At 50.2% G+C, this 12,977-nt stretch overlaps 1 protein-coding gene across 3 annotated transcripts in view; it reads left to right on the plus strand.

The window, feature by feature from the left end:
• Positions 1–3,686: 3,686 nt before the first annotated feature.
• The window catches only part of LOC129554953 (maestro heat-like repeat-containing protein family member 2A), a 58,171-nt gene continuing 48,880 nt past the window's right edge, over positions 3,687–12,977 (plus strand). For 2 of the 3 annotated variants that reach the window (XM_088844346.1, XM_088844347.1), the window contains exons 1-3: positions 3,687–3,762; positions 4,851–4,946; positions 5,160–5,341. In XM_088844346.1, the coding sequence (XP_088700472.1) occupies positions 3,687–3,762; positions 4,851–4,946; positions 5,160–5,341 (354 nt within the window). Of the gene's footprint in view, positions 3,763–4,850; positions 4,947–5,159; positions 5,342–12,977 lie in introns of those variants that run through there. The other variant, XM_088844348.1, reaches the window with a different exon arrangement.

Below are 12,977 nucleotides of genomic sequence, written 5' to 3' on the forward strand. Positions count from 1 at the left end.
ACCCGGGACATCTCACCTTCCAGGTACTTGACCAGCAGCGGGATCTCCAGCTCCCACATGTCGGCCATGGACGGGGCGATACTCTGGCTCAGGGTCTTCAGAAGGTTTAGCATGGCGATCCCGCGGCCCTCCCCCTTGTAGGGGGACGACATCAGTACCTGGGGAACACCAAGACTCCAGTGGGGCCCCTCCCGGACTGGGCAGCCCCAGGCCCCGTGCTCCCCAACCTGGGACTTCGCTGTCCGAGTCCATAAAGGGAGAGTTGGACAGGATGGGGCCTTTCAAGCAGAGCTCCAAGGATTCCTAGGATCAGAGCATCCCTGCAGAGGATGCTGAAGAGAGGAAAGGAGACGCGAGAGCGCGGGTTCCCTCCCCACCCCTGGCTCCATGGAGCTCGGAGCAGGGTCAACACAGGGAGGGGGATGCATGGGTGCAGGGCGGAGCTGAGCCTCGGGGAAGGGCAGGCTGCCGACACTGTCCTGCAGACGCTTGGGGCCATTCAAAGGCCCAGCAGGGAAATCTGGGAGCCTGCTGCCCCTGCCACACCTCCCCAGAGGGACGACGGGGGCCTGGACAGCTCTGTCCTGCCCAGCATCCAGCTCCATGCTCTCCCTGGAGGCCCTGGGGATTAGGCGCTCATAGGAGGGGTGCCACAGGGCACAGCGGGGGCCTTAGAGCTCACACCTGGGGGAAGCCTGAGCCAGGACCCCTGCTCTGGGGTCTGGGCCAGGGTCGGGGGGAGGTGGGGATGAGAGGAGTGGGCTGCCAGAGGAGGAGTGTACGATTTTACCCTCTTCAGATTTCGGCAAGGGCAGCCTCTTTGGCAAGGCCTGGCTCTCTGGGCTCTGGGCTGCTTCCTGGAGACAGGGGGATGGTCCGAGGCATGGGGTGGCCCACCTGCCCAGTCCCTTCAGCTGGCGCAGGGGCGCTGTCACCGTGCCTGCTCTTGCCTGCGTTGGCCTCCTCATCCTTGGCGTGCACCTGGCGTTCGGCCAGGTTGGTGAGGCTGACGCAGATGGGGGTCAAGCCCTCCATGTAGTCTGTCTGCATTATGTAGCACAGGAGCCTCACCCAGAATTCCTAGGGGAGATGCGGGTAAGGGGGAGCTGGGATTAACCAGCCTGGGCATTGCACAACCATGCGATGAGATGGTTGCCTCCCCCTCCCGCCCCCCGCAACAGCACTGCCTCAGCCTCGCTACTCCAGAGCCACACTCTGACCCACTGACTGACCACCTCAGCCCTGCCCGGCTCCGCTGCTCAGCCTGGGTCTCTGCCAAGGCCATCTAAGCTGCACCCACCTGACACGGCCGAGGGGGTCAGCTAGTCCTGGGCCCTTGACCGCTGTGCCCGCTGGCCTCAGTCCAACTCCACATCCAGCACATCCTCTTTGACCAGCCCTCCCTCGAATGGCAACCCACTCCAGCATTCTTGTTTGAAGAATCCCATGGACAGAGGAGCCTGGCAGGCTGCAGCCCATGGAGTCTCAAAGATTTGGACATGACTTAGCTACTGAAACAATAATAAATGCATTACAGGTCAACAGAGCAAGACCCAACGCCGCTGAGGTCCAAGCCTTTTTAATTAAAATTCCCACTCAATGTCCGTCCACACTGCCTCAGCCTCTGCGTGCTGCCGCTCACGCCAGGGAGCCCGTGCCCCTCCGCAGTCCATCTCTCCTCCACTGAATCCGGGTGGTCAGGAAACAAGCATCCTCCACACAGCGCCCAACACTCATCCCCACACACTCACTCATGGTCCCTCAGTCCGCCTTCTGCGGACCTGTTAACCAGAGCAGAGCCCAGAAGGCACCTATCACACGCCCCTTCTTTCACAGCCCGCGTTTGCTCTACCTTCCACTCTCCCCCGTCTTTTTCTGTCAAAGATTATTCAAGTGACATGATTGCAATTCCATCCCAAAGACCCTGACTGTGCGCCGGCAGTGTGCAGCTCTGGTTCTCCACGTGGTGGATCCAGAGACGGGTGGCTGTCGCTCCGTCGGGTCCGGCTCTTTGTGACCCTGTGGACAGCCATCCGCCAGGCCGCTCTGTGCACGGGACTCCCCAGGCAAGAATGCTGGCGTGGGTCGCCACTCTCTTCTCCTGGGGACCTTCCCAGCCCGGGGTCGAGGCCGCCTCTCTCGTCCCCTGCTATAGCAGTCGGGCTCGTCACCACTTGCACCGCCTCAGAAGCTCACACTCTCTGGTAGCATTGTGTATTTCAGAAAGGTCACAATCAGTCACTTTAGGGACACCAGACCCAGTGGCTGAGTTGCCTGATACCAGCTGTGGCCATTCTGAAACTCTGAGGAAGAAAAAAAATGTATGATCTTCTAGAGGATATAAAACTTCTTTCTAGTCCCAAAGGAGAGGCTCAGCTCTCAAGGTGCTAGCCTGCTGTTTCCCTTTTGCCTGGAAAAAATAATTTACTCTTCTCTATTTCTTCCAAATTCTGTCTCTGCATTTCTGTTTGGGATCTGTGGACAAGGAGCCAAGATTTTGGGAACATAACTGGTGTGAACAGCTTGAGTTCCCAAAGCCACCTAGGGAAGGATTAAAGCAGGCTGGGGTCAGAAGAACTCCTAGCTAATATGATCCCAGCTCCAATTGGAAACCCACATATTTGAAACTTCTATGTGTAACACAAAGAAGAAAACAAACCAACAAAAGTGTGGACAAAATTAAAGAACAAGTGGAGGAAAAGATGCACGTGGATAGAAGGGTATTTTCAGTGATAACAGTTCAGTCGTTCATTTGTGTCTGACTCTTTGCGACCCCATGGACTGCAGCACGCCAGGCCTCCCTGTCCATCACCAACTCCTGGAGTTTACTCAACCTCATGTCCATTGAGTCAGTGATGCCATCCAACCATCTCATCTTCTGTTGTCCCCTTCTCATTTTGCCTTCAATCTTTCCCAGCATCAGGGTCTTTTCCAATGAGTCAGCTCTTTACATTAGGTGGCCAAAGTATTGGAGCTTCAGCTTCAGCATCAGTCCTTCCAATGAAGATTCAGGGTTGATTTCCTTTAGGATTGACTGGTTTGATCTGTAATGCATAGAAATTCATTATTTTATTGCTCAAACTGCTGATCAGGGCTCTGTCTCAACTGAAAATGACAAGGACAATCTTCGAGTCCCACTTTTGGTTCAGGGAAACAGGGTCCTTTCACTTGTCTTTGAAATTCTTTATATTCCACTTATTCTGTCAGTGGGACCACCCTGCCCCATCCTGCAAGCTGTCCAGTCCTTGGAGAAGAGGACTCTTCTTCTTAGAACCCTTCTGTCCACGCATCTCCTCCAACTGCCCTGACCACACCTCCCCACCCTGGGCTTCCATGCCTATATCCTCAGGGGACTTGGGTTTGAATCGCCACCTCCCCCCCAACTTTTCCTTTCCCCAAAAAGGCCACCATACCTCACCACACATGTGGGTGACAGAAACGTTGAGCTACAAAGTAATGTGAGATTTCAATCACCAGGACCTATGCGCTCCTCCAAGAGCGGCTTCACAGAGCTCAGGGAGGCAGTTGGATCCGAGAGTTCCAAGGGTCTGGGGCCCAACGGTGATGATTCCAGTGAAACCCACCCCCACCCTGCCAGGGCACCTGCTCCCCACTGAGTCACGACTGAGGACCCCGAAGGGCTCCTCCTTTGTCAACCCATCCTGCCGTTGTCCACACCACCGTTGATGTCTATCGGGCAGAGAACGGAGCTTTTCCTTGTGGTGTATTTTTGTTCTGTCCAGGAGAGAACTCGGAGAAAAGGTCAGTATATAGGTCCCAGGCTTACTCCTTAAAGGACTCCCAAGAGGAAGGGAGCACAGGTTAGTGAAAGGCCCTGGGATGGAGTCTGAGAAACTTGGGACGGGAGGAAAAAGGATCGGGGAGGTCTTAATCCTCCGTGTTGACATCTGTGTTGGTGTTGGTCAGCAATTCAGAAGCTGCTGGTGTGGAGGGAGCCCCTCGAGAGGAGCAATGAGGGCAGCTCAGGGGGATTCCTCACTAATCATTAGTTTTCTGTGTCCAGAAAAGAGGGAGAAAAGGCCCTTCCTAAGCAGGGGTGGTGATCTATCAGTGGGTGACAAATTACCTAAATGTACTGGCTTAAAATATTACCCATTTATTATCTCACAGTTTCTGTAGTCAGGAGTCCATGGCTCAGTGGGGTCATTTTCTTGGGGTCTCACAGGCTGCACTCAAGATGTCACCTGGGCTGCAACCTTTCTGAAGCCCAGTACTCTTCCAAGCTCATGTGGTTGTTGGCAGAATCCGGTTCCTTTAGGTTGTAGGACTGAGGACTTCGGTTCCTTGTGACGCAGGCAGTTTGCATCGCTGCTGTTTACTTTTCAAAGACAGCATGAGAATTTCCAGTTTGCTAAGATGGAGTTGTGGCTAAGATGGAGTTGTGTGAGACATAATGTAATCATGGGAGTGAGACCATCACGGGAGGTTCCCCTCAACTTTGCCATATACTACTGGCTACTGTGTGTGTGTGTGTGTGTGTGTGTGTGTCTACACATATATGTTCAATCATGTCTGACTCTTTGCAAACCTTTCATCTGTAGCCTGCTAGTCTCCCTTGTCCATAGGATTTTTCAGGCAAGAACACTGGAGTGGGTTGCCACATCCTCCTCCAGGGGATCTTCCTGAACCAGGGATCGAACGCGAGTCTCCTGCATCTCTTGCCCTGCTGGCAGATTCTTTACCCACTGAGCCATCACTAGAATATCGGTCTAACCAAGTTACAGGTTCTTCCCACACTCTAGGGAAGGGGGTTATGCAGGATGGAACTCACTGGGGATCGTCCTAGAATGGGTGACATGCCACGTATTTTATCAATCTTACCTCCAAAGAGCTTGAAGACGAGATGGTAGAAGCAGCAATAGAGTCACATGAGGACCCGTCAGAGGAAACAGAGGACCTGGGACCTCTGGAAGCAGATGACAGTGGTAAGAAAACCAACCCCCGCCCTGCACGCCTGCCTCATTTTTGCTACTAACTCCTTGAGGGGAAGCCCCAACCAAGGTCTCAGTTTTCCCATCTGTACAGTGGGCACATGCCCCAGGTGGAGCTAGGGCTGGGCTGGTGTCAGGGAGACTGGGGCACCAGGGGCACCCCCTGTCACAGTCATCTTGCCGTCACGTCCACCACCTTTGTCTCAGTTACCTTCCAGCAAGTCACAAACCTCCTCAACATCATGGAGAGCGAGTCAACCAAAACGGATGCTGCAGGGACAGGTTTTGACATGAGGAAGAGGCTGGCCTCGGTGATCATCACGGAGAAGGCCACCACTGAGCCTTCCGTGGTGATGAACACTCTTATCCACTGCCTGCAGGTGCCGGAGGTAGGGCCTCCTCCCCCTAGGCGCTTCTCTGAGCTTGGCCACCTGCTTGCACATCCATCCGCTGCTCAGCAGACATTTACTGACTGTTGTCAGGGCAGGGCTGGGTGCTGGGGCCCCTGAGGACCAACTGGACCCTGGGGTGCTGACAATTTTTCAAAGCGCCTCTGCATTCTGATTCGGCCGGTTTGGGAGTCATTGTCTTAGAGCAGGTGAGCCAAGTGACAGAGATACGGAGTAGCAGTGAAGCAGGAAGGTGGAGCAGAGACACGCAGACGCAGGGCGCAGGGGTGCTTGCCAGTGGGGAGGTTGTTTTGTGGGGCAGAGGGTGTTGATAGGAGTAATGGAGAATGTGGCCAAGATCACGCTGGGCCTTGGACAAGAGAACCAGAGCATCAGCATTCTCTGAGTGCTTGGTACAACTCAGATTTCTGGGGCTCAACGTGAGAGCTTCTGATTCACTGGATGTATAGTGTGCAACCCAAGACTCAGGATTTTTAGCAAGTTCCCAAGTGATGTGTCTACTGGTCTGCAGAGCACACTTAGAGAGTTGCTGGATTTTAGACTGTCCTTGAGATTTTGAGGATGGGTAGCAAAGGAGTTCTTGTGTGTGTGTGTGTGTGTGTGTTTCAGCCCCGTCATGTCACTCTCATGCAGGAAGGTTCCCTGACCAGGGGCTGAACCTGGGCCTCTGCAGTGAAAGTGCTAAATCCTAACCACTAGGCCACCAGGGAACTCCTTTTAGGAGTTCTTTCCTCCTCCTCGTTTTTTTTTTGTCCACTCTGAGCAGCATGTAGGAGCTTAGTTCCCCAGCCAGGGATTGAACCTGGATCCTTCCACTAGAAGCTCGGAGTCTTAATCACTGGACAGCCAGGGAAGTCCCTAGGAGTTCTCAGTAGCGAGCTTTATTTTACAGAAAGACACGTGGCAGCTGTGAGGAAGGCGTGTCAGGGTTCAGGAGCATAGGAAAGAGGTTTGCAAAACAGATTTTAAAATGTAGGTTTCATTATTACTCAGGCATAGGAGACCCCGGTTCAATTCCTGGATCAGGAAGATCCCCTTGGAGAAGGGAATGACTACCCACTGCAGTATTCTGGCCTGGAGAATTCCATGGACAGAGGAGGCTGTCAGGCTAGAGTCCACAGGGTCACAAAGAGTCAGACAGGACTGAGCAACTTCAACTTTCACTTTCATAGCAAGCCCAACAGCTCAGGAGAGGATCGCCTTGAAAAACTAGTCTGTTACTCACAGATTCCCAGAGACAGGGGCGTGCCATGCCATGCAGTCCCACAGGAAAGCACCAGGTTGGGCAGGAGGCAGAGGGAGCAAGGGGGAAATGTGTGCAGGAGTGTGGCTTCTCTAGGGGAGAAGCCCTAGATTAGCTAGTCAGCTCCGGGGTGTTGGGACTCCCTGAGTGGTCTGGTCCCTGGCCCCAGGGTGATTAGAGCAGGTGTATAGTGGTCCAGGGCTTCCCAGGTGGCTCAGCAGTCAAGAATACGCCTGCCAGTGCAGGAGACACGGTTTCAGTCCCTGCGTGGAGAAGATCCCCTGGAGGAGGAAAGGGCCACCAGCTCCAGTATTTTTGCCTGGAGAATCCCATGGGCAGAGGAGCCTGGTAGACTACAGTCCATGGGATTGCAAAGAGCCATACACGACTGCACGACTAAAGAGCAGCAGCAGCATAGTGGCCCAGAGCACGAGAGGCTGATGGAGGAGGTGCTTGGGCGTGGGCTCTGGACTGGTTTAACAAGCTTGCTGGTGGTGGAGCTGTTTGTTGTCTCCAGGAACTGACTAACCCCAGGCAGTCTTTCGGGTCCACGAGACCCCAAGAACTCAAAGCATGGGGAAATTTAGAAAATTACAAAAACCGTGATTAATACCCAGGCCTGATAAATGATCAGTGGCCATAAAGAAGTGATAAACAAGTAGGCACATTGTAAAACTTAATCTGAGTCAAATTTTTCAGTTATTCTTTATTCATTAGTGAAGGAACCAGTAAGATGTTGCATGTGTGCTCCTTTGCTTCAGTCGTGTCTGGCTCTTTGTGACCCCACGGACTGTAGCCCACCAGGCTCCTCTGTCCATGGGATTCTCCAGGCAAGAACACCAGAGTGGGTTGCCATGTCCTCTTTCAGGGGATCTTCCTGACCCAGGGATTGAACTCGCGTCTCCTGTGTCTCCTATGTCTCCTGATTGGCAGGTGGATTCTTTACCACTAGCGCCACCTGGGAAGCTAATAAGATGTTCGGTTCAGTTCAGTTCAGTCGCTCAGTCGTGTCCGACTCTCTGCGACCCCATGAATCACAGCACGCCAGGCCTCCCTGTCCATCACCAACTCCCGGAGTTCACTCAAACTCATGTCCACAGAGTCGGTAATGCCATCCAGCCATCTCATTCTCTGTCGTCCCCTTCTCCTCCCACCACCAACCTTTCCCAGCATCAGAGTCTTTTCCAGTGAGTCAACTCGTCGCATGAGGTGGCCAAAGTATTGCAGTTTCAGCTTTAGCATCAGTCCTTCCAATGAACACCTAGGATTGATCTCCTTTAGAATGGACTGGTTGGATCTCCTTGCAGTCCAAGGGACTCTCAAGAGTCTTCTCCAACACCACAGTTCAAAAGCAGATGTTAAAATCTGTTAAAATGAGAATTTTACTTCTAGAGATCTATATTCTTTACCAGTCAAAATTCCTTTGCCTTGTCACAGACAGGAATCATTTTCATGATCAGTTTCCTAAAACTAAGCTTCTATCCCATGGAGACATAGCCTAGACCATCAGAGTCGATCAAAGACACACTCACATGGTCCGGATCATCCTTCAGAGGCGGTTGGACATCCCTAAGCCTGCCTCTGGGAGGCCACTCAGTGCCTGTTTTATGACACTTTCAAAGTCTTGGGCAATTTTTCTCTTGCGACCGTAAATATTCTCCAAGATTAATTTTGCTCACAGATGAGACTGGGCTCATACTTTGCCTGGCTGCTGATGTATCTGCAGCCGTAGTGATAGCTGCGCATCGAGGCTTCCTTGAGTTTGCTTGGAAAACCAAGAGCATGAATTTTCAACAGGGTGAGACTGCTCCACCACAGGTAGAGTTGGTTCTTGCACAGTGGGGTGGGGAAGTGTGTGTGGGAAGGAAATTTTAGTTTTGATGTACAAAGTACAGATATGGATAATCAAACATATAATACCTTTGTGGATATATAATACATTGTCATGGTGGAGAGTGATTAGGAAAAAAAATGCTTAAGGAGGTTCCTTCGGTTCAGTTCAGTTGCTCAGTCGTGTCTGACTCTTTGTGACCCCACAAATCGCAGCACAACTCCCAGAGTTCACCCAAACTCATATGCATCGAGTCGGTGATGTCATCCAGTCATCTCCTCCTCTATTGTCCCCTGTTCCTTAGGGGACAATAAAAAAAAAAAAAAGAGGTTGAGAAAACTAGGACCATCAATACTGCACAGCAAAGGCCACACAGTTCTCTTCTGTCCAGGAGTTCTCATGAAGTCTCTCACCGGAGTTTTTAAGCCTCTGGGAAGTGAAAGTGAAAGTTGCTCAGTCACATCCAACTCCTTGGGACACCATGGACTGTAGCCTGCGAGGCTCCTCTGTCCATGGGATTCTCCAGGCCAGAATACTGGAATGGGCAACTGCTCCCGTCTCCAGGGGATCTTCCCCACCCAGGAATTGAACTGGGGTCTACCAACATTGAAGGTGGATTCTTTATCAGCTGAGCTATAAGCTTCTATTAGTTCCTGTATTCGAGGCTTTGGGAAGAGTGAGCGTCGACATTCTAGGAATCAGTGAACTAAAATGGACTGGAATGGGTGAATTTAACTCAGATGACCATTATATCTACTACTGTGGGCAGGAATCCCTTAGAAGAAATGGAGTACCCATTATGGTCAACAAAAGAGTCCAAAACGCAGTACCTGGATGCAATCTCAAAAATGACAGAATGATCTCTGTTTGTTTCCAAGGCAAACCACTCAATATCACAGTAATCCAAGCCTATGCCTCAACCAGTAACGCTGAAGAAGCTGAAGTTGAATGGTTCTATGAAGACCTACAAGACCTTTTAGAGCTAACATCCAAAAAGATGTCCTTTTCATTATAGGAGACTGGAATGCAAAAGTAGGAAGTCAAGAAACTCCTGGTGTAACAGGCAAATTTGGCCTTGGAATACGGAATGAAGCAAGGCAAAGGCTAACAGAGTTTTGCCGAGAGAATGCACTGGTCATAGCAAACACCCTCTTCCAACAACACAAGAGAGAACTCTACGCATGGACATCACCAGATGGTCAACAGCAAAATCAGATTGATTATATTCTTTGCAGCCAAAGATGGAGAAGCGCTATACAGTCTGCAAAAATAAGACCAGGAGCTGACTGTGGCTCAGATCATGAACTCCTCATTGCCAAATTCAGACTTAAACTGAAGAAAGTAGGGAAAACCACTAGACCATTCAGATATGACCTAAATCAAATCCCTTATGATTATACAGTGGAAGTGAGAAATAGATTTCAGGGACTAGATCTGATAGATAGAGTGCCTGATGAACTCTGGACGGAGGTTCGTGACATTGTACAGGAGACAGGGATCAAGACCACCCCCATGGAAAAGAAATGCAAAAAAGCAAAATGGCTGTCTGGGGAGGCCTTACAAATAGCTGTAAAAAGAAGAGAAGCAAAAAGCGAAGGAGAAAAGGAAAGATATAAGCATCTGAATGCAGAGTTCCAACGAATAGCAAGGAGAGATAAGAAAGCCTTCCTCAGCGATCAATGCAAAGAAATAGAGGAAAACAACAGAACAGGAAAGACTAGAGATCTCTTCAAGAAAATCAGAGATACCAAGGGAACATTTCACGCAAAGATAGGCTCGATAAAGGACAGAAATGGTATGGACCTAACAGAAGCATAAGATATTAAGAAGAGGTGGCAAGAATACCCAGAAGAACTGTACAAAAAAGATCTTCACGACCCAGATAATTACGATGGTGTGATCATTCACCTAGACTAGACATCCTGTAATGTGAAGTCAAGTGGACCTTAGAAAGCATCACTACGAACAAAGCTAGTGGAGGTGATGGAATTCCAGTTGAGCTATTTCAAATCCGGAAAGATGATGCTGTGAAAGTGTTGCACTCAATATGCCAGCAAATTTGGAAAACTCAGCAGTGGCCACAAGACTGGAAAAGGTCAGTTTTCATTGCCATCTCAAAGAAAGGCAATGCCAAAGGATGCTCAAACTACCACACAATTGCATTCATCTCACACACTAGTAAAGTAAAACTCAAAATTCCCCAAGTCAGGCTTCAGCAATATGTGAACCGTGAACTTCCAGATGTTCAAGCTGGTTTTAGAAAAGGCAGAGGAACCAAAGATCAAATTGCCAACATCTGCTGGATCATGGAAAACGCAAGAGAGTTCCAGAAAAACATCTATTTCTGCTTTATTGACTATGCCAAAGCCTTTGATTGTGTGGATCACAATAAACTGTGGAAAATTCTGAAAGAGATGGGAATACCAGACCACCTGATCTGCCTCTTGAGAAAGCTATATGCAGGTCAGGAAGCAACAGTTAGAACTGGACATGGAACAACAGACTGGTTCCAAACAGGAAAAGGAGTACGTCAAGGCTGTATATTGTCACCCTGCTTATTTAACTATGCAGAGTACATCATGAGAAACGCTGGGCTGGAAGAAGCACAAGCTGGAATCAAGATTGCCGGGAGAAATATCAATAACCTCAGATATGCAGACGACACCACCCTTATGGCAAAAAGCAAAGAGGAACTAAAAAGCCTCGTGATGAAAGTGAAAGAGGAGGGTGAAAAAGTTGGCTTAAAGCTCAACATTCAGAAAACTAGGATCATGGCATCTGGTCCCATCACTTCATGGGAAATAGATGGGGAAAGAGTGGAAACAGTGTCAGACTGTATTTTGGGGGGCTCCAAAATCACTGCAGATGCTGATTGCAGCCATGAAATTAAAAGACGCTTACTCCTTGGAAGTAAAGTTATGACCAACCTAGATAGCTTATTAAAAAGCAGAGACTTTACTTTGCCAACCAAGGTCTGTCTAGTCAAGGCTATGGTTTTTCCCGTGGTCATGTATGGATGTGAGAGTTGGACTGTGAAGAAAGCTGATTGCTGAAGAATTGATGCTTTTGAACTGTGGTGTTGGAAAAGACTTTTGAGAGTCCCTTGGACTGCAAGGAGATCCAACCAGCCCATTCTAAAGGAGATCAGTCCTGGGTGTTCATTGGAAGGACTGATGCTAAAGCTGAAACTCCAATACTTTGGCCACCTCATGCGAAGAGTTGACTCATTGGAAAAGACTCTGATACTGGGAGGGATTGGGGGCAGGAGGAGAAGGGGACGACACTGGATGAGATGGCTGGATGGCATCACTAACTCGATGGACATGAGTTTGAGTGAACTCCGGGAGTTGGTGATGGATAGGGAGGCCTGGCACGCTGCAGTTCATGGTGTCGCAAAGAGTCGGACACGACTGAGCTGAATTAAACTGAGGCTTCCCTGGTGGCTCAAACTGTAAAGACTCTGCCTGCAGTGCAAGAGACCCAGGTTTGGACACTGTGTCGAGACAATCCCCTGGAGAAAGATATAGCAACCCACTCCAGTGTTCTTGCCTGTGAAATTCCCTGGACGGAGGATCCTGGCAAGCTGAAGTCCATGGGTTCACAAAAGAAGCAGACATGACTGAGCAACTGAAAAACAGCATTACTCTCTATACCAAGACTCTATACTGGATAGACATGTACATTTCGGTGACTTCTCCTCATGAGGTCCCCAAATTTGCTACGGTCCTGACTGTTGAGAAGTGACCTCTTTGCAAGCAGAGAGAGAAGGACATCTTCTTAGAAGTTTTGCAGATGAGGCTCCATGGAGAGAGGAGTCCACCTTCTTTCTTTCTTGGTGGTGTACCAGCCCTGGTTGAATGAGAGTCATTGTCAAATCTGACTCTCCAGGAGTGGTCAGGTTGCAAAACCTATTTGTCCAATCCCATCCTCATTCGGGTCCCTTAAAGTGGTGACCAGAGCTATGTAGGAAGCAGAATAGAGCATGTTGTCTTGAGCTTTGCAAGAGGGTCAGTGCCAAGTCTGTGGAGGACCCTGTATGCTGACCGTTTGATCCCCATCTTGCTGAGTAGCGAGCACAGATGCAGGCCACGGGGGCAGGGCCGGTTGGATGAGTCTGATGGGGGAGGGGAGGGGGGGTGAGACAGGCTGGAGTTGGGGGCAGAGCTGGGGCGGTTTGAGGATCGTGGGGTCATCGATCAGCTGGAGTGTTAACCATACGGCATCCAAGTCCAATGTATGGATTACCCCCCTCAAGCCAATCTGCTGACACCAGCTGGGGGTGGGGGGAGTCCTACAATTTAACTCAATTCTGACACTGTCTACCTGGAGATAGTGTCAGATTCCATGGGTTAAGGGCTCAGTCCCATTAAGTTGGCACTGTGGTGTTGGAGAAGACTCTTGAGAGTCCCTTGGACTGCAGGGAGATCCAAGCAGTCCATTCTGAAGGAGATCAGTCCTGGGTGTTCATTGGAAGGACTGATGCTAAAACTGAAGCTCCAGTACTTTGGCCACCTCATGCGAAGAGTTGACTCACTGGAAAA

The sequence above is a fragment of the Moschus berezovskii genome, chromosome 15, assembly GCF_049115385.1.
Source record: "Moschus berezovskii isolate FMDL1 chromosome 15, NW_MosBer_1.0, whole genome shotgun sequence".
Lineage (NCBI taxonomy): Eukaryota > Metazoa > Chordata > Mammalia > Artiodactyla > Moschidae > Moschus > Moschus berezovskii.